The 21,263-nt window shown below is 44.0% G+C and overlaps 1 protein-coding gene across 2 annotated transcripts; it reads right to left on the bottom strand.

The window, feature by feature from the left end:
• Nucleotides 1-361: 361 nt before the first annotated feature.
• On the bottom strand, nucleotides 362-20,779 carry tbc1d23 (TBC1 domain family, member 23). 2 transcript variants are annotated; one of them, XM_061236678.1, is made up of 19 exons: nucleotides 20,659-20,779; nucleotides 18,233-18,344; nucleotides 16,377-16,482; nucleotides 14,802-15,006; nucleotides 13,843-13,966; nucleotides 12,955-13,079; nucleotides 12,576-12,622; nucleotides 11,728-11,831; nucleotides 11,335-11,457; nucleotides 9,124-9,216; nucleotides 8,811-8,981; nucleotides 7,912-7,954; nucleotides 7,451-7,557; nucleotides 6,017-6,159; nucleotides 5,671-5,715; nucleotides 4,169-4,257; nucleotides 3,346-3,481; nucleotides 2,619-2,813; nucleotides 362-1,447 (listed from the first exon to the last, which is right to left on the bottom strand). In XM_061236678.1, the coding sequence occupies exons 1-19, from the start codon at nucleotides 20,688-20,690 to the stop codon at nucleotides 1,363-1,365; spliced, it is 2,085 nt and encodes a 694-aa protein (XP_061092662.1). In that variant the 5' UTR covers nucleotides 20,691-20,779; the 3' UTR covers nucleotides 362-1,362. The 2 variants fall into 2 exon arrangements, with proteins under 2 accessions (XP_061092662.1, XP_061092663.1); XM_061236679.1 differs by lacking the exon at nucleotides 5,671-5,715.
• Nucleotides 20,780-21,263: the final 484 nt, after the last annotated feature.

Raw genomic sequence — 21,263 nt, 5'->3', positions numbered from 1 at the left:
AAGCAACTGAAAGCAATGTCTAAAAGAGGACAGCAATGCTCAATTTACAAAAAAGAAGGGGGGGGGGGGCTAAGAGAATATACAAATCCCCATAGTGGTACAGCAAGAAAACCATATAAAGTATGGGGAGGGAGGGGTTCAGGACCGAGGGACATCCTGCAAAACAGAATAATGCCTGTTAAGTTACCTTTGCCTAGTTTAAGCCTCCATCCCAACTGAACATGGTTGTGAGGATAGGGGAGGAGAGAGGAAGAGGTATGTGTGGAAATGGGGAAAACTGACCCCCATAAAATAAGCTGTGCTATTTATCGTTAAGTTAGATAACATGGTTAAGAAATTTTATGCACCCCCCCCCCCCCCCAAAAAAAAGTTGTCAATGTATAACACAACGTTTACAGTATTTACAGTACAGAGATCATTCAACCAAACCCTCTTCGTTTCAAGGTTAAGGCTAGAAGCTGGAAAATAACCGCCAAGTATCAATCGGGTATCGATCAGGTGGGTATCAATCAAAACATAAAACAGCCATTACAAACTTAGCCCAGACCTTTGAATGGAGGACAGATGAACACCATAAGGTAAAACACACCTTTTTTTCTGTACAGTTACCAAACTATTCCCATATTTTTTCCGGTAATGTTTGGTAACGTTTACGCTAATGTTCTCAGTCAAAATCAGTGGCTTTGCTATGCCCGTGGCTACACCAGCTTGTGGTTGTCATGTGGTCACTGAAACTGTTCTGGGGATACCAGTATGTCGAGCAAATACTGCTGTACTCTCACCGTCCAGTGTTAAGACTGTCTGGGTGAGAGAAAGGAATGTAGTCAACATCCAACCCCCTCCCACCCCTCAATACAGCTTTCTGAAAAAACCTTCGGACACATATCTATTCAGTTCTTCCATCTAGCATTCACAGATAGCAAAAAAAAATCGCTTAAATAAAAGATCCCAAAAAAGGTTGGTGACTGCCCTTCCCTTATGAAATTCTCCACAGTAATTGAAGCCTCTCTCTCATTAATAAATGCCAGCCTATACATTTTCCAGTCGCAGAGCACAGAGTCGTTTCATATTCGTTTTTTGTTAAGGCTAGGCAGACGCCTTAAAAATAAAGATAGGTTACAGCTTAACTGCCTTAATATACTCCATCTTGCAATAACTTTGCACATCCAATAGGTTTGGACATTTAAAAGGGTCGATTTGATGTGGGGCGTGCGGCCGCGCAGTTCCTCGGGTGTAAGGTCCGGCAGGTGGGACCAGGCTGCCCATGTACAGGTGGGGACTTGCAATCAACACTGCAGGCTATTATTCTCCCCTCTGCAGTTCCTCTAGGCGCCAGCAGGGGTGCACTTGTTCACCTCACAGCTACGAGCTCTCGAGAGCATCCAGCACCTTCATAATCTGCTGCTTGATGGCCTTGGTGGCATCGCCCGCGTTCGGTATGAGGTACCTGGAAAGGAAGAGAGGGAGGGATGAGTCACTTAACAGAATACTAAACCTCGGGTGAGAGAAGGTCTGTTTTTTTTCCCATGGGAGTTTTGGAAAGCTAAAGCTTTACCAATGACTAAAGTCCCTGGTTCTCAGCCATGATCATGACTCCTGTGGATGACAGATACTTCATCTAATTTCGTAAGAATTTTTTTACTTATTTTTTTGGTCAGTTTTGACAAGATTCAGGTTTGGCTCCTTACTACTGGCTACTATTTCCACACTTTTCAAACAAATTTGCCTTGAAAAAGTATTTGCTTTTAGAGAATCGATCTGATTTAAAGTCCTTAAATTAATGTGGAATATTCATTCTGTGTAATAAAAATACCCGTTTCTGACTTGTGGCATGAAGGGTGTAAATCATCCCTCATTAGACATTAAATGTCATTGACATTAAAAGTACAATTAACAGCACTTCATACTTCAGGAACTACAATTAAAATGGAATAAAAACCAGTCTACACAGTGGACTAGGGGTGAGACCAGTGATTTAAGACACTAGGGGGTGGATTTAATTTAATTTAGGAGAAGTTCTTATCTGGCATGAAGCTTGCACACAATTTCAACACATCTGTTTAAGATGAATAGAAGCAGGACAGCTGAATACTGGCTTGTCAGCCTCACAGTAAATACTGATCACAGACTGATGAAATGGGAAATGACTCAAGGCAGGCGTAATTAATTTTAATGGTGTTGCCAGGAATCCTATCGGACCATGAATGTGAGAAAACACATTAGCGACTGCCTGTCTGAATAGAGATAGTCTTGTAGAGTACAGTATGTGTGCCAAGTTACTGCTGAGAATTATGTGACTAAATATTAATGATACATAATTTCTAGGATTTAAGTCAGTGCATCAAAAAACAAATGATCCACAGAATAATCTTGTGACATCACGATCTGACAGTACAAATATAACCTTCAAACTGAGTGTCTGAACAATTTGACAATGGAAATAAAGAATCCTCACTCAATGCGACATCTGCTGATAGCTTAAAAAAACCTACTCTTTAAAAATGTTGGATTAAAAATGCATGCAAGCTGATGTCTGATGATTGACAAACACTAACGAGGGTCTGCCAGGTGTCAAGTTCAGACTGGTGGTAACCTAGGCACCGCACAGTAGCAGGTACCTCTCGACCGCCATGACCTCCACGCCGGCCGTGTTGCTGTTGCCGAACTTGAAGGTGATGAGCTCCGGGTGCTTCTTCTTGGAGGTGATTTTCACCACGGAGCTCAGCGGCTGCCGGGACTGGATGTAGGCGAAGCCCTTCCGCGAGGCGATCTCCCGCAGGCAGTACATGTGTGTGGCTGTGACCAGGAGGTGGCTACACAGGGGCAGGGGCAGGGGCAGGGGCAGGGGCAGGGGCAGGGGCAGGGGCAGGGGCAGGGGCAGGGGCAGGGGCAGGGGCAGGGGCAGGGGCAGGGGCAGGGGCAGGGGCAGGGGCAGGAGCAGGGGCAGGAGCAGGGGCAGGAACAGGGGCAGACACAGACACAGACACAGGGGCAGACACAGACACAGACACAGACACAGACACAGACACAGACAGGGAAGGAGAGAGATGGAACAGTGTTAGCCGCACTTGAGAATATGCAATTGGAAAATGTCTGCTTGCTGGCTGGTGACCTGTACGTGCCTGTATGTGCATTTGTTTGTGTGTGTGCCTGTGTGTGTGTATATATGGTATCCCAGGTACACTGCAGAGAGGACATCCAAAATGTCTCCTATTTGTAGTGCAAAAACCTGAGGAGAACTACAGGAAGTCACTTCCCACAAGTCAGCCCCCTAGGGGTGACTGGGCAAAATGAGCATGAGGGCGTAGGATAAACGGGCTGTGTAACAGCGCAATGCGGGCTCACCTTGGGAACATGTGGCCAGTCTCCTTTACTTCATTGCAGGGCACGTGGTGCTTGACGTCTGGCTTGTTGATCCAGGTCTGGATGTTTACGATCTCCTTGCGGTCGTCATCCGACATGGACGAGCTGTCAATCTCATCTGTGGAGAGAGTGGCACAGTAACTCTGACTGTAGGTAGCAGAGTGGCATGGTAACTCTGACTGTAGTTGGCAGAGAGTGGCATGGTATCTCTGACTGTAGGGCTGAGGCACACCACCACTGGCCTTTCCAGCTGTGACAGCATGTAGCCTCTTGGCTAAGGTAAATGACTAGGACCCAGAAGGTTGGTGGTTCAAGCCCCAGTGTAACCATGATAAGATCAGCGCAGATGTTGGGCCCTTGAGCAAGGCCCTTAATCCCACATTGCTCCAGCCTAATCTAATCAACTGTAATTTGCTTTGGATAAAAGTGTCAGCTAACCAACAAATTATGATTAATTATTATCATGGGCCTTCAGCAGGGCGCTGAGGTGCTGGTCATGCTGAAGGCCAACAGAAAAAAGAAATAGCATATAGTGCCTTCCATAATGTTAGACCAATTATGTCTTGATTTGCCTCATTTGCTGTAATTTTAGATTTGGACACCAGTGGATCTCCAGCTGACCACGTGACATCACCTCTCTGCCATCGCTCCTCGATTTAGGTTTTGCTGAAATGGATTTGGATTTTGTGTTTGGCCGGCTGAGATTAAAGAGTCAGGCTTAAAGATAAAGCTTAACGAAACATGACTGGGGCAAAGGGCCCACAGATGGTTTGGGTTGGTGGCGTGGGGCGGGGGGTTTACTGACCCGTGTCGTACTCCTCCTCGTCCCCGATGCTGAACACGGGTTTGACCCCCCTGTAGGGCCTCCCTACCCGGTCACTGCTGCTGACGTGTCTGTAGAGGGGTGGAAAGAGTGATCCATCAGGGTCGCCCCAGCAACACGGGCACGCAGGCACACACACACACGTGCGCGCACACACATTCCAGAGTATTCATCAAAGCTGCTACAAGAGACGGGGAGCCCCAACTCTATTGGAGGAAGGAAACAAGGTTAATAAAAAGAAAAGGTATTAATGAAAAAGGAAAGATGTTAATAAAAAAGAAAAGCCATTAATTAAAAAAATATAAAAAGGACTATTAAGCATACAAATAGTAACCAAGGTGATATGAACCTAGGTATTGAGTTATTAACAGCAGGGTGAACACTGCAAAAAAGTATGGGGGTGCCATTTCTACACAACACTACTCCACTACTGGTGAAGGTGATTCAGAGCTCCTGGGGTTAGTCTGCAAAGCAGGCTCTGACAGACGGGTAGACAGATGAGGCCAGTAGAGTTGCTGAAAAGGCGTTAGCTGGCGGTTAGAAGGCGCTATGAGGGTGTACACTGAGACCCTGGGGGTGTGACTGTGAGACACATCACAAGCAGTGTGTGTGTGTGTGTGTGTGTGTGTGTGCTGTAAGGAGGGTGGACTTCGAGTGTGGTTTTTTGTGCAATGTGTGCAATCATAGGCGTGTGTGAAGAAGCATGCCTCTAGATAATGGCCAGTTTACAGTCCTTATGGAAATGGAACATACAGCAATATATTGAAGTAAAATATTTTCAAGAGCAGACAGAACGCTGTGAAATGTATTAATCAAATCCTAATATATTTATCATTCAAAGCATGACTTTCCAGGATACTTGCCTCAGACAAGTCAATGAGAGCTCAAAGCGAAATGACCTCAGACAGGTCAGTTAGTGATACTATAATGAGCATGGCTAGATTATCCCTCCTCAAGTTCTGTAGTCAAGCTGTCTGGTCAGACTCAAGACGCGAGGGAAAAAAAGCTTGGAAAGAACCAAACGAAAACTAACAATCTACATCCAAAAATGCCCCCTTCAACATAACACACCTCATAAGAAATAGAAGCCTCCAATGAATTTTTTCTAAATAGTGTGAATTTCAAAATTGTGGCCTAGATTGTTTGAGGTTGCCATTGTGCTCCAAGTTGGAACTAGTTTTTGTGGCAAAATGTACAAATGTGAATCATTAAATAAATGTACACACAATTTTGTGGCAGATCATTTCTTTGGCAAGTCACCGTGATATACGCAGGAGAAGGTCAACCTTTGAAAACAAGCCCCCTTCAGGACACAATACATTCCAGTATATTCCATTTCCATGACAGAAGTACAGAACGGCTCCAGGCACAGACTTGAGGGGGACTGGGGGGGGGGGTCAGGTGGGTGGGTATCCCCAGGCTGACAGTGCCACAGTGAATGAGTGGGTGTTGGGGTGGTGACCAGAACGTGGGGCGAGTCTTACCGATCCTGAATCCCCTTCTCTGGCCAGGGCAGATTGAAAGACACTCTATTGTAAAATAAATAAGGCACAGGGGGCTGGGTTTGAGGAAAGAGAGCGAACTGAACACAAAAGGGACAAGTGCAGTCAAAATGAAGACAGCTTAAAAAATAGGAAGAGGTTGACAAAATTAAATAAAATGAAAAAGCACACATTTTATCACACGGTAAGGGTAAGTAATGTTAACAATTTTGTGGATGCGGAATGAGGGGAGAATTAAAAGGCTTCAATAAAAAGGAAAGACAAAATAAAATGGCGGAGCCGGACCATTGGTGCGGTTAAGTCTGGTTTTGGGGGTTAAGGAGCTCACCTGTCCACCGGTACTGAAGTGTTCTCAATGAAGCTGATCACCTTCTCCTTCACATTCACAGACTTGGACTTGAGGGCAAAGGTCATCTTATTGACCAGCGACTTCACACCTTTGCCATCCCCGAGGCCGTTCATAGCCTCGCCCTGTCGGAGAGGGGTGGGCAGGAAGGGGATGGAACTGAGTTTCTAACGCTGTCCTTAGAAACTCAGACCTCGCCCCATTTAGAAATCAGACCGGGGTCGGATATGTTATTGTTTTGGATTCAAATACTTTTCTGTGCTCGATTGATCTTGCCTGGTGCAACTGAGCCAACCAAGAGTACCAGAAGGTGGGGTTTGCACTTTTTAAATTTCATAGGTTCCAATACATCCTGCAGCCAAGAGAAACCAGCCCACTTTGGTCTGTATCTTCTTTATTGACTTATTACTGGAGGCCAAGACAGTGAGCACCATAATTCATTGGACAGTGACACATTTTTTGATATTTTGGTTCTGTACTCGAGCACTTTGAGCTTGAAAGGATGGTTTTCTTTCCTCCCAGGTAATTAACGGAACAAGTAGTGCTACGGATTGGCCAGGCCGACTCCCAGGCAAAGGGTGGGTGGAAAACAAGTTATCTGCCCTTTAGGACCGTGTTTTGAGGAACTGGGCACTACAGAGTGGGTTGTTGTTGGCCTGCTACAGACTGGGGATAACCAGAACAGGGTGTGCTGTAGACCGTGGATAACTGCACAGACTGTGCTGTTGTTGGCCTGCTAGACTGTGGGAAAAACCAGTACTGGCTGAGCTGTTAGCCAACTGTAACCTGTAGACAACCCTGAAGTGACAAACTTTATTTACAATTGATAAATAGATTTACAACATCAAGGGGCTCCCATGCAATCAATGTTTTAACATTTCTGTCAATGTCTTGTTGCATGATGAAGTGCCGTCCAATATGTTTGAAGGCATTTGGTTTTATCTGAGCAGATAAAATATTTATGTAGACTTCATTGTTCTGTCTGCAGTCATTTCATCGATGAAGACCAACGACGCAAATGAATACACCTGCCTAATGAAACACATCTGTCAAGCCAATTCAGCAAATACTTGTAGTTCCTTACAAACTGTATGTACTTCAACCTCATTGCCATTGTATCCTTTCAAACTCAAAGTGCTTGACTGCAGAACCAAAATAACGAAAAATGTGCCACTGTCCGATGAGTTATGGTGCTCACTGTATATGAAAAAAATTCACAAATTCACTAAATGCTTATTTATTGTGGTAGTAATTTGCATATTGTGGTTGTAATATACCACATATGGCTCGATTAATTTTTAAGCTTATAAGCAAATGTTTTGTTCCCAATTCTATCCTGTATATATTCTGATACGCTGTAATATATTGATGATATATTTCCTGAATTATATTCAGTTTGTGTGCGCACACACTCACGTCAGGGGAGCAGAGGCTGCCGTGGGAGCCTGAGGTGCTGACGATCCAGTGCACGTACACGTTATCCGGGCCCTCCACGTTAATGTCCGCCAGGTGCTGCTGCAGAGCTGAAGCACGGAGCAGAGAGTGTTACGCTCCAGGTTATCCGCATCCCCTGAACACACACGAGCAAGCATACACACACATGCCCTAGCACGCGCACACACACGCACACACACGCATACACACACACATGTCCACACACACACACACACACACACACACACACACACACACACACACACACACACACACACACACACACACACACACACACACACACACACACACACACACACACACACACACACACACACACACACACACACACACACACAAAAGCTATTGACATCCCCAAACCACACACCCCACCTTACTTGCGTCCACACACAATGACATTTCAATGACGTTTCAGTGCTTACCCATGAAACCGCCTTTAGCAATACTGACATACTCCTTGTTTTTCTGTAACACAAAATACAACACAAGACTGTTAGTTATTGTACTTGGCAGAAGTAAAATGTGATACAAACCAAAGAAAAATGAACAGATACATCAAAACCCAGTGTAATTCAGACTTGAGTTTGTGAAGATTTGAGTTTGTATTACACAGGGAATGTGGCCAGGTGACTCATTTTCTGCTAAGCTCTCACAGTGTTCAATAGCCTTGCAAAACCAGTAATGACATCAGACTATGAGAAGCATCCCAGTAAAGACCAGGACGGAAAGCACCTTAATGTATAGTGCAGTCCCTCACAGTAACACATTCTTGTTGTTTTTGCACAACAAACAGTTGAAAAAAATGAAAACCGTGTGGTGGAAGTGCAGACTTTTATCTTTAATTTGAGGGTTTATCCATATTGGGTGAACAGTGTAGGAATTGTAGCCCTTGGTAGTATTGGTAGTCTCCCCCCAATTTTTGGGGACCAAAAGTATTTGGACAATTGGCTGCTGAAATGTTTCTTGGACACGTGTGTTAAGTTGAATTATTAGTTCATGCATAAAAGATCTAACAAAAGGGCTCGAGTTGATTCTAGAAGTGCCATCTGTATTTCTGGTCTCTCAACATGAAGACCAAAGAAGTGTCAATGCCAGGAAAGCAGGCCATCACTAGGTTTAAAAATCAGAATAAATCAACTGGAAACTTAGGGAAAAAACACCATGTTCATGTACATGTCCATTGACAGGAGACTCTGCCCACACTCCCGCCCACACGCCCTACCCTCTGACCTGCAGGAAGTGGGCCAGCACCATGTTCATGTACATGTCCATTGACAGGAGACTCTGCCCACACTCCTGCCCACACGCCCTGCCCTCTGACCTGCAGGAAGTGGGCCAGCACCATGTTCATGTACATGTCTTCCTCCTCGCGCCCACTGCCCATGAAACACAGGTGCTCCCCGCTGGCGACTGAGCCCGACTCCAGGGACTGCTTCTGCGCTTCCAACAGGGACTTCACCGACAGCGCAAACTCAGAAGGGTTCTGCAGCATCTGGGACACACACACAGACATTTTAAGTAACAATTTTCCTCTTGTGTGCATTTTGACCCTTGTCAAAATGGGTCACTATATATTATCACTATATTTCCCAGGAAGTCTGCGTATTCATAGCATATTCCAGTTTGTTCCTCACCAGGTCAGAGTCCAGGTGGAAGGCAGTGGAGAGATGACCAGCATTGTACTGCTCCGCTGGCCGGCAGTCCACCACAAAGAACCGCACGCCCTCCTAGAAAACATTGACAGAGAGGAGAGGGGGGCATTACATACCCTGAACACAGCTGACATGTGTTACCTTACATAAGATGGCGTTCCTTTAGCAGATGCTCTTCTCCAGACCTACTTACAAAGCAAGAGAAGGCAAGGGCATTCAGCCGAGTGACATACAAAACTGTTCCAGACCGGCTAACCACATTCCAAGACTGGCTAGAGAGCAACATCGGTGTTCAGACGGTTATTATACCAGTAAAATCTTGTATACTGCCTCAGGGTTGCATAATGACAAAATTTAGTGCCGCAACATTTTGAATCAGCATCACACATTTAAGTTATTATTTTGATAACTTGTCAACATCAATAATGTTTGTCAACATTCCGACTCCATCTGTAAACACTCCAATGCAGTTAGTTAAGCTCATTCATTTTAACCCCAAAAAGCAAAAAGTGATTTAAAAGAAACTGCCAAAAAAATATCATAGCAAACAAGAAACTATGAGTGACATTTACATAAAATAAAAAGGTTATCATATTCTATATACTATTCCTATAGGGCATTTTTATATGTCAAAATAAACTGTTGAACAGACTTAACCATTCAAAACAACCGTACCCGTGAAATAGAAAATGATATTGTGCAAAAATAATGTGCAAAACTGCATCATTCAACTCTAAACTGGCCTCTTTTTTCTCTTTCTTCTTCAATTATTACAGGCTGCTGACATGTGTTACATTACATAAGATGGAGTTCTTTTAGCAGATGCTCTTAGCCAGACCTACTTACAATGCTATAGAAGGCAAGTGCATTCAGCTACAACTTACAAAACTGTTCCAGACCGGCTAACCACATTCCAAATCTGGCTAGACTGCAACATCACAAATGTTCAGACTATCAGGTTATCATACCAGTATCGAATCGAGGGCACCAGACTAACTTTTTCAACTGGTTGCGTAATGACACAATTTAGTGCCGTAATATCATAAAATGCCTTTGATGCCTTTTGTTATTTCGGTTCTGTACTCTAGCACTTTGAGTTTGAAAGGATACAATGAAAATGAGGTTGAAGTGCAGACATCATTTCTGGGTACTGTCATCCATATCGAATGAACCGTTTAGAAATGACAACACCTTTTGACCAACACCCCCCCCCCCCCATTTTAAGGAACTACAAGTATTTGTTGAATTAGCTTCACTTATGTGTTTCATTAGCCAGATGCATTCATTTGTCGTTAGAGAAATCCAGAAGAGAGTTGTTGATGTCTAGTCTTGATTCTAAACTTTTAAATTGCCTTTGGAGATTGATATTGGGGTGTGACAACATGAGGAAGACAGCAGTGTCGATGCAAATTAAGCTGGCCGTCATAAGGCTCAGAAATGAAAATCAATCAATCAGGAACATTGCATCCGATATGGATGAAAACAAATTAAAGCCGACAGTCTGCACTTCAACCTCATTAGCACTTTGAGTTTAAAAAAAAAAAACAATGACAGAATGAGTACAGAACCAAAATAAAAAATGTGTCACTGTACAATGAATTATGGTGCTCACTATGCTGATTTGCATTCTGGCGAGTCATATTCTCTTGACAAGAGCCAGAGACAGATAAATTCCATATTATTTACATAAAATTAGGCTCAGACAGTAGACTTAAATGCTCAAATAAAAATTTCAATTCCAGATCTTCAACAAGCTAGATTTTCTTTTACTTTCCATCGCAAAATCCCTGGTGATGCCCTTGCATAGGAATGTGGTCCAGATCAGAATTTGAAATACCAGATTCCACATTATTTACCACAGTTTTTGTTGCAAGGAGAAGATCAGAGGCATAGCAGACTTTCTGAATACAGTTTTGGTTCACCTGCAAACTGCCTGCCTAAACAAAGCTATTAAAATCAGTTCTCAAAAAACAAATGCATTTGTACCAAATTATGTATTTTTTAGAGACATCTTTGGTCACAAAACTTTGTTTTCAGACTCAGACTATAGCGTTGGTACTCAAAACCAAGCAACGCCTATATCAGGACCTAAAATGAAACACTGGAAAGTACACAGTATGGGACCTTTAAAATTATAAAATTATTGGAACTATACTACTCGGCCCCTCTGAAGCCCCGCCTACAGGTGCTCACCGGCTGCAGCTGGTTGGCCTGCAGGATCTCTGGGACAGACACAGGCAGGCACAGAGCTTGGCTCAAGTCCATATCCTCTTCCTTCAGAGCCACTAGGCTGCTCCCAAACAAGTTCTGGTTCTCCTGCAAAATGTTGGGAACACAGACAGATCAGAGAGCTGGGCACTGCTAGAATGCTCCAACCCTGGTAGGAGGACCTGGTATCATTAACCATACCGTTTACCAACCATTCACCATTAACAATGTATCCTATAAACATTCACCAGCCACGACAAATGATATATGCAACACCACAGTTAACAGTAATACAAGGGCCCGACATTTTTTGATGTCAGAGATGTATAAGACCTTATAGAGACGCTATATAGAGACCGTGGGAGTGAGCAGCAGTACCTTCCTGAGAGACACGGGAGTCTTGCTGTAGTAGTACTGAGCCAGAGAGAACAGGTCCTCAATGTCATCAGTCTCCAGATGAGCAGGAGAACCCTCCAGCATCTCTGTTACATGCACACACAGGCATTTAACACATTACAATGCTTGGACCTACATCCATTTTACACCTGAATCTACAACACAAAGTGTGCAAAAAGTCTGAATACTTTCTGAAGCCACTGTACATACATACACACAGCCACAGGGTATGCATGTTTTCTTTGGTCCTTCATTTCAATGATTAACTGCAGTTAAATTTAACCACTAAATCAGTATATTGCAATTGTCTCACCTCACCTGAGTTTACATTTTACATTTTTGTAATTGGGGGCGGCCTGTAGCATAGTGGTTAAGGTACATGACTGGGACCGACAAGGTCAGTGGTTCTAATCCCGGTGTAGCCACAATAAGATCTGCACAGCCGTTGGGCCCTTCAGCAAGGCCCTGAACCCTGCATTGCTCCAGGGGAGGATTGTCTCCTGCTTAGTCTAATCAACTGTACGTCGCTCTGGATAAGTGCGTCTGCCAAATGCCATTAATGTAATGTAAAGTAATGTAATGTAATTTGGCAGACGCTTTTAATCCAAAGCGATTTACAAGTGCATAGGTTCTTCCACAGGTTGAAAGCATCAAATCCTAGAGGGATATCGGAAGGGGGGGAGGGGAATCAGGAGGGAGGACTAAGGTGGAAAGAAGCCCTTGGTCAAAATTGTTTGCGGATTTGTAGCAAAAGAATCTGCAGACCATGAAGCCCTCCTTGGCCAAGAGGAGTCTCTACAAGACTAGACTGAGAGGCAGAGGACACTTACTGATAATGTCCTCTTTACTGTCCCCTTCCTGGCCAAGGATGGTGTCTCTACAAGAGAAGAAAAATGTATTTCATTATTAGGGTTCACTTGTATTTTTAAAAGGACAGAGCCGTCCACCCTCCTTTTGTATTTCTTGCTTTATTCAGACAGGAAGAAGGGTAACAGATAAGAGAAGAGATCGCAGCTCACAAGGTTCTGTGGCGGAGATCAAACCACTGCTCATGTGGGGGGGATTTGATTAATTTCATTTGAGACATTGATTCATTTGATTCGAGACTTAATGGTGAATATGGGCTAGTCACCATTCAGTCAAGGATTACAGAATTACGGATAACAAGGCGCCATGCCACCCCTCAGCTGCCGGTCCGCCTGCACTTACTTTGCGTTTACAAGGATGATGAGCATGAGGAAGAAGATGAAGAAGGGGTCGGCCTGCTGCAGATAGACGTCCCACATGGCCTGGGTCACTGCAGGGGTGCAGTGGCTGGCAAACATGCTTCCCAGCTGGGTGAAACCAGAGCAGAACAGATCGCAGAAATGCCAGTTAAACATACATACCACGCAAAGAGTGCCTGACCAAAACAAAACCAGTTTAAACTGAATTCAAGCTTTGAATCATTCCCTATCCCAGAGGTACCCAGTTCAGGTCCTGGAGAGCTGCAAGGTCTCCTGGTTTTTGTTTTCGCTTTACAATTAGCAACTAGTTCAAAAACAAGAATCCAGCTAACTTGAGTTAACTGTGTTATCAACTGCATTAAACGGAAAATAAACTCTTATTTTATGAATGGATTTTACTGATCCATCGACTGTCTATGAAATGTCAATGTTGTGGTTGTCTAGATACAGCTCTTTGACTATGAGCTCACACTACAATGGCCTGATAAGGGCATACAGTTCTAGAAACATAGCAATCGTCGAGATGCATGTATTTTTTGGTGGACATGAATTTATCATCAAAAGTTGATGTGCGGTGCAGCCTGTAGCCTAGTGGCTAAGCTACATGCCTGGGACCTGGAAGGTTGGTGTAGCCACGATAAGATCCACACAGCTGCTGGGCCCTTGAGCAAGGCCCTTAACCCGACATTGCTCCGGGGGGGGGGGGTAGTCAAATGAACTACAAGTGTCAGCTAAATAAACACATAATTTTTTCTATTCATTATTTTAGGTTGAAGTTCTTTAACCAAATCATTTTTGGTTAAAGAACAAAAACAAAAACCTGCAGGAGACCCTGCGGCTCTCTAGGACCATGGAGGCGTGGGACAGTCACCCAGTGCATGGCGTAGGAGTCGGGAGTGATCTTCTTGGTATCCAGGAAGGAGCAGAGCTCGGGTTCGTGGTACTGCAGCAGCAGCCGGAACATGTGGAAAGGCCGGCCCTTCGACACACAGTCCCTGTGACACACAACCATGCAGGAGGATTACAGCTCGAAACCTGTATATCCAGCCCTTTCTTATTCTCCCTCCCCCTACAGCCCTGGCTTATGCTTAGTTTGTGTGCGTGTGCAAGTATGAGAGTGTCTGCGTGTCTATGTGGACTGTCTGTGTGTCTGTCTGTCAGTCTGTGAATCAGTCAGTCAGTCAGTCACCTGGGGATGTACTTGTTTATCCATTGCCTCGTCTGTTTCGACTCCGACTCTCAGCATGCCCCTTTTCATTTGTTTGCTGATCGGATTTTGACCCTTGCTTCCTCTCTTACAACCCTGATTCCTGCGCAGCCCTTTTTGGTTTGTTCGCCCCAGTGACAAGTGACAACCACTCGTGCTCAACCCTGTTCGCGTCCTCTGACTGTGACTTTTCCCACTCCCCAGTCTACATCCCAATTCCCTATTCTTCACCCTCTTATGGCCTGACCATAGACTGGGTCATAACAGCCTATCTGCCCGTCTGTCAGTCTGTCTGCCCGTCTGTACGCCTATCTGCCCGTCTGTACGCCTATCTGCCTGTCTGTACGCCTATCTGCCCGTCTGTCTGCCTATCTGCCCGTCTGTACGCCTATCTGCCCGTCTGTACGCCTATCTGCCCGTCTGTACGCCTATCTGCCTGTCTGTACGCCTATCTGCCTGTCTGTACGCCCATCTGCCCGTCTGTCTGCCTATCTGCCCGTCTGTACGCCTATCTGCCCGTCTGTACGCCTATCTGCCCGTCTGTCTGCCTATCTGCCCGTCTGTACGCCTATCTGCCCGTCTGTACGCCTATCTGCCTGTCTGTACATGCGCAGGCGGGTTACCTGGGGATGTACTTGTTCATGATAGCGTAGAAGCAGTTATAGAGGTCACTGCGAGGCAGCTGCAGGCCCAGCAGGGGTTTGAGCAGGTCCGGCCAGCTGAGCTCTGCGGTGAAGGTGATGCTCCGGGATTTGCAGTAGAAGGTGATGACTGACTCTACATCAGTCAGAATCCATTCCTGCTCCTCCTTAGGCACCTCCAACTGATCTGAGTACAGGGAAAACAGAGAGGTTGGAAGTTCTCTCTGAAGGAGTACTATGCATACACTACAGCTTCTTAAAGTCTTCTAACACCTGGATGAACAATGACTATTCATTTGAATCACTGTGGTCAGTAAAGATCCCATTGCAATATACGAAAGAGTAGGGTTCTAATTTTACCACCCCTTCATGCAAGTGGCTTGCAATCCCAACCCACTTTAATTTCCCCAAGATATTTCTGCAAATAAGACATCAAAGACCTGGCTAAATAAAGGCAAAATAATAAAGACAAATTGTGACCTCAAGCTATTTATTTTTAACCTGCACCCAAACATGCAAAGACAGTGCTTCTGAATTAACTCTGAATCAATTACAGATCTATGCTTTTCAAATAACCCAATCACACTAGAATCTGATACATTTCATAAAATAAATTTTAATTCAGTATTTTTGTATCTTGTTCTCTCATGGGTTTTGTATTTCTGCCCTCTCAATGCTAGACCTTATTATGGCCTGGTTATTGCAGCAGGAAAGTTTCAGTTTGTTGAGCTCTCTTAATAGCAGCAGACTTGGTTCAAATACTTAACTGATTCAAATACTTTCCTGTGTGCGACTGGTCTTTCCTGTTGCAATTGAGTCAACCAAGTTGACCAGAAGGTGGGGAGTGCACTTTTTGAGGCTATTTCACAGGTTCCAATACACCAGGACAAGCTCAGTAAAGTGTAGAAAAGTATTTGAATCCAAAATAATTATGCATTTAACCAAGGTCTGAATAGCAACTCTCTCCTGCAGAAGACAAGCTTGATGTGCCTGTGTACAATCACTACAAGGCCTTCGGGGCTATGGAAATGCCATTGTTTCAGAGACTATGTTCCTGTTGTTGTTCAAATATCCAGAGAACAAAGGGAAGGCTATCAGTGGCACAGTGAGCCAGAAGGCGCTAGGCTAGGCTGGGCTGGGCTGGGCTGGGCTGGGCTAAGCTGGGCGGTGTGTGATGCTATAGCCAGGACAATGCCAAACTGGTGCCGACTAAAGGGAAAGAGCAACTAAATCTGAGAGGGTTTGCTGCCTTCACAGGAAACAGGGACCTGTATGAGCGCTGACAAGAGCCTGCTCCTCACTCTGACACTCTGACTGCAACCTTCTTCTCCTAGGACCCACAATGAGTCCATTTGACATTTTTACCAGGCACAGCAGAAATTAATGAATCAAATAAAACCCTATGACCCAAGGACTACTAACCAATCAGCTTCAACTGTCAGGGAAGAACCATCAACCATAGTACAGAATAACTAGATTGTGGTGAATGAAATCATCCTAATTTGTACACTGTAAGTGTGTACTTCTCTACAAGGGGCGTGTTCTCCAAACACTCACCAATCAGCTGCTGGCACCTGCTCTTGATAAGAGTCTGCTCAGGTAGGTCCAGAGACCCATCCCAGGAGGACAGGCTGTCTCCTTTCCCCGCCACATTCAGGGCAATCTGGGAAATACAGAGGAAGAGCATCAGCTATCATTGAGAGAGTGAGAGAGTGTGTGTGAGAGAGAGAGAGAGAGAGAGAGAGAGAGAGAGAGAGAGAGAGAGAGAGAGAGAGAGAGAGAGAGTGTGAGAGAGAGACAGACACAGTAGGTGTCATCTCTCTTCATTTATATCTTTTTTTTATATCTTCATTTTTTATCTTTTCACACAGCAGAATGCAGCTAAGCTCACAAAGGGTGGAGTTGGAGGAAGACCTTTCATATACAGTGTGGGTGGCATTAGCTCAGGAGGCAAGAGCGGTCGTCTGGTAGTTGGTGAGTACCCAATTCGATCCCCCACCCTGGGTGTTTCAAAGTGTCCATGATAAAAGCGTAATGTTGTTGATTTGCCTCTGATTTGCCACAATTTTAGATTTGGAATCACACAATTAACATGTGGCTAAAGTGCACATTCTCAGATTTTATTGAAGGATATTTTTATATATTTTGGTTTTGGCAAGAGCAAAGCATGGAGGTGAGAAGGAACTGCCCAACATCCACAGCATACCACCTCATCTGCGAAACACAGTGTTATGGCCTGGGCATGTATGGCTCCCGAAGGTACTGGCTCACTTATCTTAATTGATGATATAATGGTTCATGGTAGTAGCAAAATGAATTATGAGTTTATTGACACATCCTATCTGCTCAAGTTCAAGTCAATGCCTCAAAGCTCATTGGCTGGCGGCTCATTCTACAGCAAGACAATGATCCCAAGCATACTGCTAGCAACAACTTTCTAATAAAAGTTAGAAATTGGTCAGTTCTTGAGTGGCCTGTCAGTCACCCAATTTGAATCCAATTGAGCATGCCTTTCATATACTGAAGAGAAAACTTAAGGGAACTAGCCCCCAAAACAAGCATGAGCTAAACATGGCTGCAATACAGGCCAGGCAGAGCATAACGAGAGAAGACACCCAGCAACTGGTGATGTCCGCAGACTTCCAACAGGCATTGCATGCAAAGGATACGCAACAAAATACTAAACATGACCACTTTAATTTACATAACATTTCTATGTCCCAAACATTATGGCGCCGTGAAATGGGGGAAGGGGGCTGTGTATAAACACTATTGTAATATATACATGGTGAAACGAAAATGTTTAAAATCTGATAATGTGCATTTTAAACGACATGTACAAATCTCAAATTGTGGAGTACATAGGAAAAATAACTAAATGGTGGGTCATTGTCCCAAACGTTATGGAGGGCACTGTAAATGCAGTCCATTTCCGATTTAGACTGAAATCTACGGGTGCCATCGACCAGCCCATTCGGGTTTCTAAATGGCGATCAATGCAGAACCGACTGAAACCTAAATGCGGTTTGGCCACTGAAGCAAAAGGTCAAGGCACTGGCATGGGCCAGATTCGATTCCGGGTTATGAGGCTCATCTACGCACTGCAGTTTGGGGCCTAATCCAAATTAGCCATCCAGCAGCCCCTGGACTGCATCATCTTAATGTGGATAGGGAATAGAAAGCAAGAAATAGGAACTACAGTTTTGAGCCAGCACAGGAAGCTTATGTGGAAGGTCAAAAACAATGAGCGACAATTCAGCATTGCAGAGTGAAGGCTGTTCCAAGCATGTTCACGGAAGCCTAGGTTTGGGCTTAGGCCCTCAATCTAGCCAACCAAAATGAGGACTGTACTGAGCATGCTCACTGCAGCCCACAGGTCCACTTTTGGCCTGGTTAGTTCCCACCCCTCTCACCTTCCATATTTTGGGTCTCTGGGGGTCAGGCAGCACTTGGCCCTGAATGATATTCCTCACAGTCTCCAGGTCGCACCCTCCTGAGTCCAAAGCCTCTGCTAGGTCCCGTTCCCTAAGAGACAGAGACAATGCTGTATCCCAGTCGCCAGGCAGGGTGGGTGCTTCCCCAAACTAATGGCTGAGGTTTCAGTGTATATATGAATGAACATTAATGGTAGATGGGGACTATAAAAAAGAACAGTTTTTTGTGGAACAAATATGGAACAGTTTTCAGGATTTTGAGGTATGTAGCGGTTTACAGGAAATACAGGAATCTGGTAATGACAAATTATATCCGAGAGCGAAACATCACAAAAACGCAAAGAACGTAGCTACTGTTCTGCCCTGATAAAGGTTATCAATTCTTTGAGCACTGTCCGCACCACTGCTGCCTTAGCCACATGCTAACGTCCACAAACCATGTAGTCTACAATGACAAAAACAGCAGCACTACAGCAAAGGATCAGTTATGAATGAAAAGAGTTCATATTCTGACTGCAATTGTTATTTCTGCATATATGTAGGCTTAACTTGATAACATGAAACAACTCTACCTGAACAATGAAAGACCACATTGTACAACTTAGCTAAAACAGTCATGTGTTGTTCTCAACTTTTCAGAATACTCTGGAAACAAAATCCAATACTTTGAAACTGAAACATTCCAGGTCTCTCAAAGGCAGATGAGAGAGTAAAGTCCATTTAATCAAACGCTGAGACAGGGGCCTTCGTCGTTTAAATTGGGCAAAGGTGCTTCAAATTTAGTGAACACATTTTCCATCTAAACAGGACTACGCCGAGCAGCAGGGTAGTTCTTCCCCCTGTCCGCTGAAGCAAATATTGGACAAAGAAGAAGAGCCAGGCCCAATACTTCCTAATAGCATTTCAACGGTTGGCTCATTCTAATAGGATCCCGTGGGCTGAGTCAAACAATGAGTATGCAGCTAAACCTTGTGTGCGGAATAATCGTGGATATGAGCAAAAGAAGGCGGGCAATTAAATGTAATTAAATTAATACAATTTTAAGATAAAAAGATTTATTCGCATGGGTATGTGCGAACCGTTCGTCGTGCAATGTAAACTACGAGGGAAGGAAGGCACTGCCTTCCATTTAAATGACAATCCCCGTCTAAAACTCCATATTCAGTGCTGCAAGCCAGATGATGCCTGCACGTCTGCTCTGTAATATTGATTTAAAGGGATCGTGTTACATATCTAAGGCAGGGTTCCAACCGCTAACGCTACCGTTTCTGCAGTGCTCTGCAAGGTTTAATGTACCTAACAGACAACACAATTTACAGTGCTGTAAAACTAAACAAAAAGAACGAGCACAGAAAAGAAATGCAACTGGTAATAAAAGCATTAGCTGGCTAGCGTTATTTGGTGTCTAGTTATGACTGTAGGTCTGTCGTGTAGCCACTCTGTAGGGGCTTTTTGCACAAGTTAGTTTCGAATGCGTTTTAATAAAATATCTAACCTTAGTTAACCTTGAGTATCAAATTTTATTTCTTGGGCAACAAAAGACAAGATTAAATCGATAGATGACGAAATGGGACAAAATGTAGGGCCAATGGAAACAAGTCTGAACAGATTATCTGCAACACATCCGATTTATGAGCTTGATATGGATAGCAAACGTTAAAATACGGCTAGCTTGTAGCTGGAGCACACGACCTACATCCCAAAATCAAAAACGAAAACAATCAGTCATATACAAAATTATGTAGCTAAATAGCCTAGCTAACATTATAGCATAACATCACAGTTACAAGGTATTCAAAAGGAGAAACGATAGCTAGCTATTTACAAGTGAGCAACCAATCACACTGGGGACCAAATATTGTGCTAGCTCAGCTAGGAAGCTAGTTACTTTTCGCGAGTAACGCTTAATCTGTAGCTAGCTATCCAGCTATACTGCTAGCGGTGGAAGGAAAGAATAAGGCAGACTGCTATATTAGCCTAGCTAGCTAGAGACCGCTCTAGATGGCTAGATCCTTGAACAGTTAGCATGTAGGATGATCTGGTCACGGCCACGGATATGAAACTATATCGACCCTATACTGTGTCCGCTGAAGAAACGACGATTTAGATTACAATAGGTTACATCAAAAATGCTAACATTAGCTATCTACAGGATTACTGTGCTGCTTTGTTCGCTAGTTAGCTACCTAGCTTGATTAGCTAGGCGCATTCTGCGAGAGGAACTGGGGAGGCGGCGCTGAGGTGTCTGATGATACAACAAAGGCAGACAACGCTTCGCACTTGTTCCAATGCTATTTCCGCATCACGGCTTCACATGTTAAATGAAAAACAATCTATCGACAGTTGTTCAATCGACATTTACTTCTACATTTTATCTTTGAAACTGCTTGTCAGAACGCTCTTACCAGCTGCCCTGCGATACTTCTGCTTCCGCCATTGCTGTTGACAACGCCACGTCAAACTCGCCGTAAACAATACCCTTGTGTCGTAATTTCAATTTTGACACTTGTTGCTTTCAGCATTCATTAGTTTATCTAATATTACATAATCAACTTTGTATGCACGCACATGGCTATAGTCGTTTCACATACCAGGTCCTTCCCATATACTTTATTTATCACAAGTAATTTAAAACGGGAAGAGCTCTCAGTCTAGTTTTTGCAGTCTAGACGCAAGCAGTTTGCCGCAATATTGCGGCCATCTCGAAACAAAAATAAATCAACACGGTGTCACCTGCTATTATTTTGAAGAAATTATTTTGGCATCGACCAGTATTGAACCTTGCAGAAAATGGCATTGAATCAAACACAAGTATGACATATATATGGGTGCCTCTGGATCACTGTGTCTCTGGTGAACTGAATTGTATTACTTGCGTTTTAAAATGATGACATTTGGATTTGTTTTTAATTGACTGTTGTATGTAATTTGATGTTTTTGTCTTTAGACTGAGGACCACATTGGAAATACAGTGGTACTAATGCTTGGCATCCAATGATGTGTGTTCTTT

The sequence above is a fragment of the Conger conger genome, chromosome 3, assembly GCF_963514075.1.
Source record: "Conger conger chromosome 3, fConCon1.1, whole genome shotgun sequence".
Classification (NCBI taxonomy): domain Eukaryota; kingdom Metazoa; phylum Chordata; class Actinopteri; order Anguilliformes; family Congridae; genus Conger; species Conger conger.
Note: the sequence above shows the minus strand (reverse complement) of the source record. Positions and strands in the feature narration are given on the sequence as shown.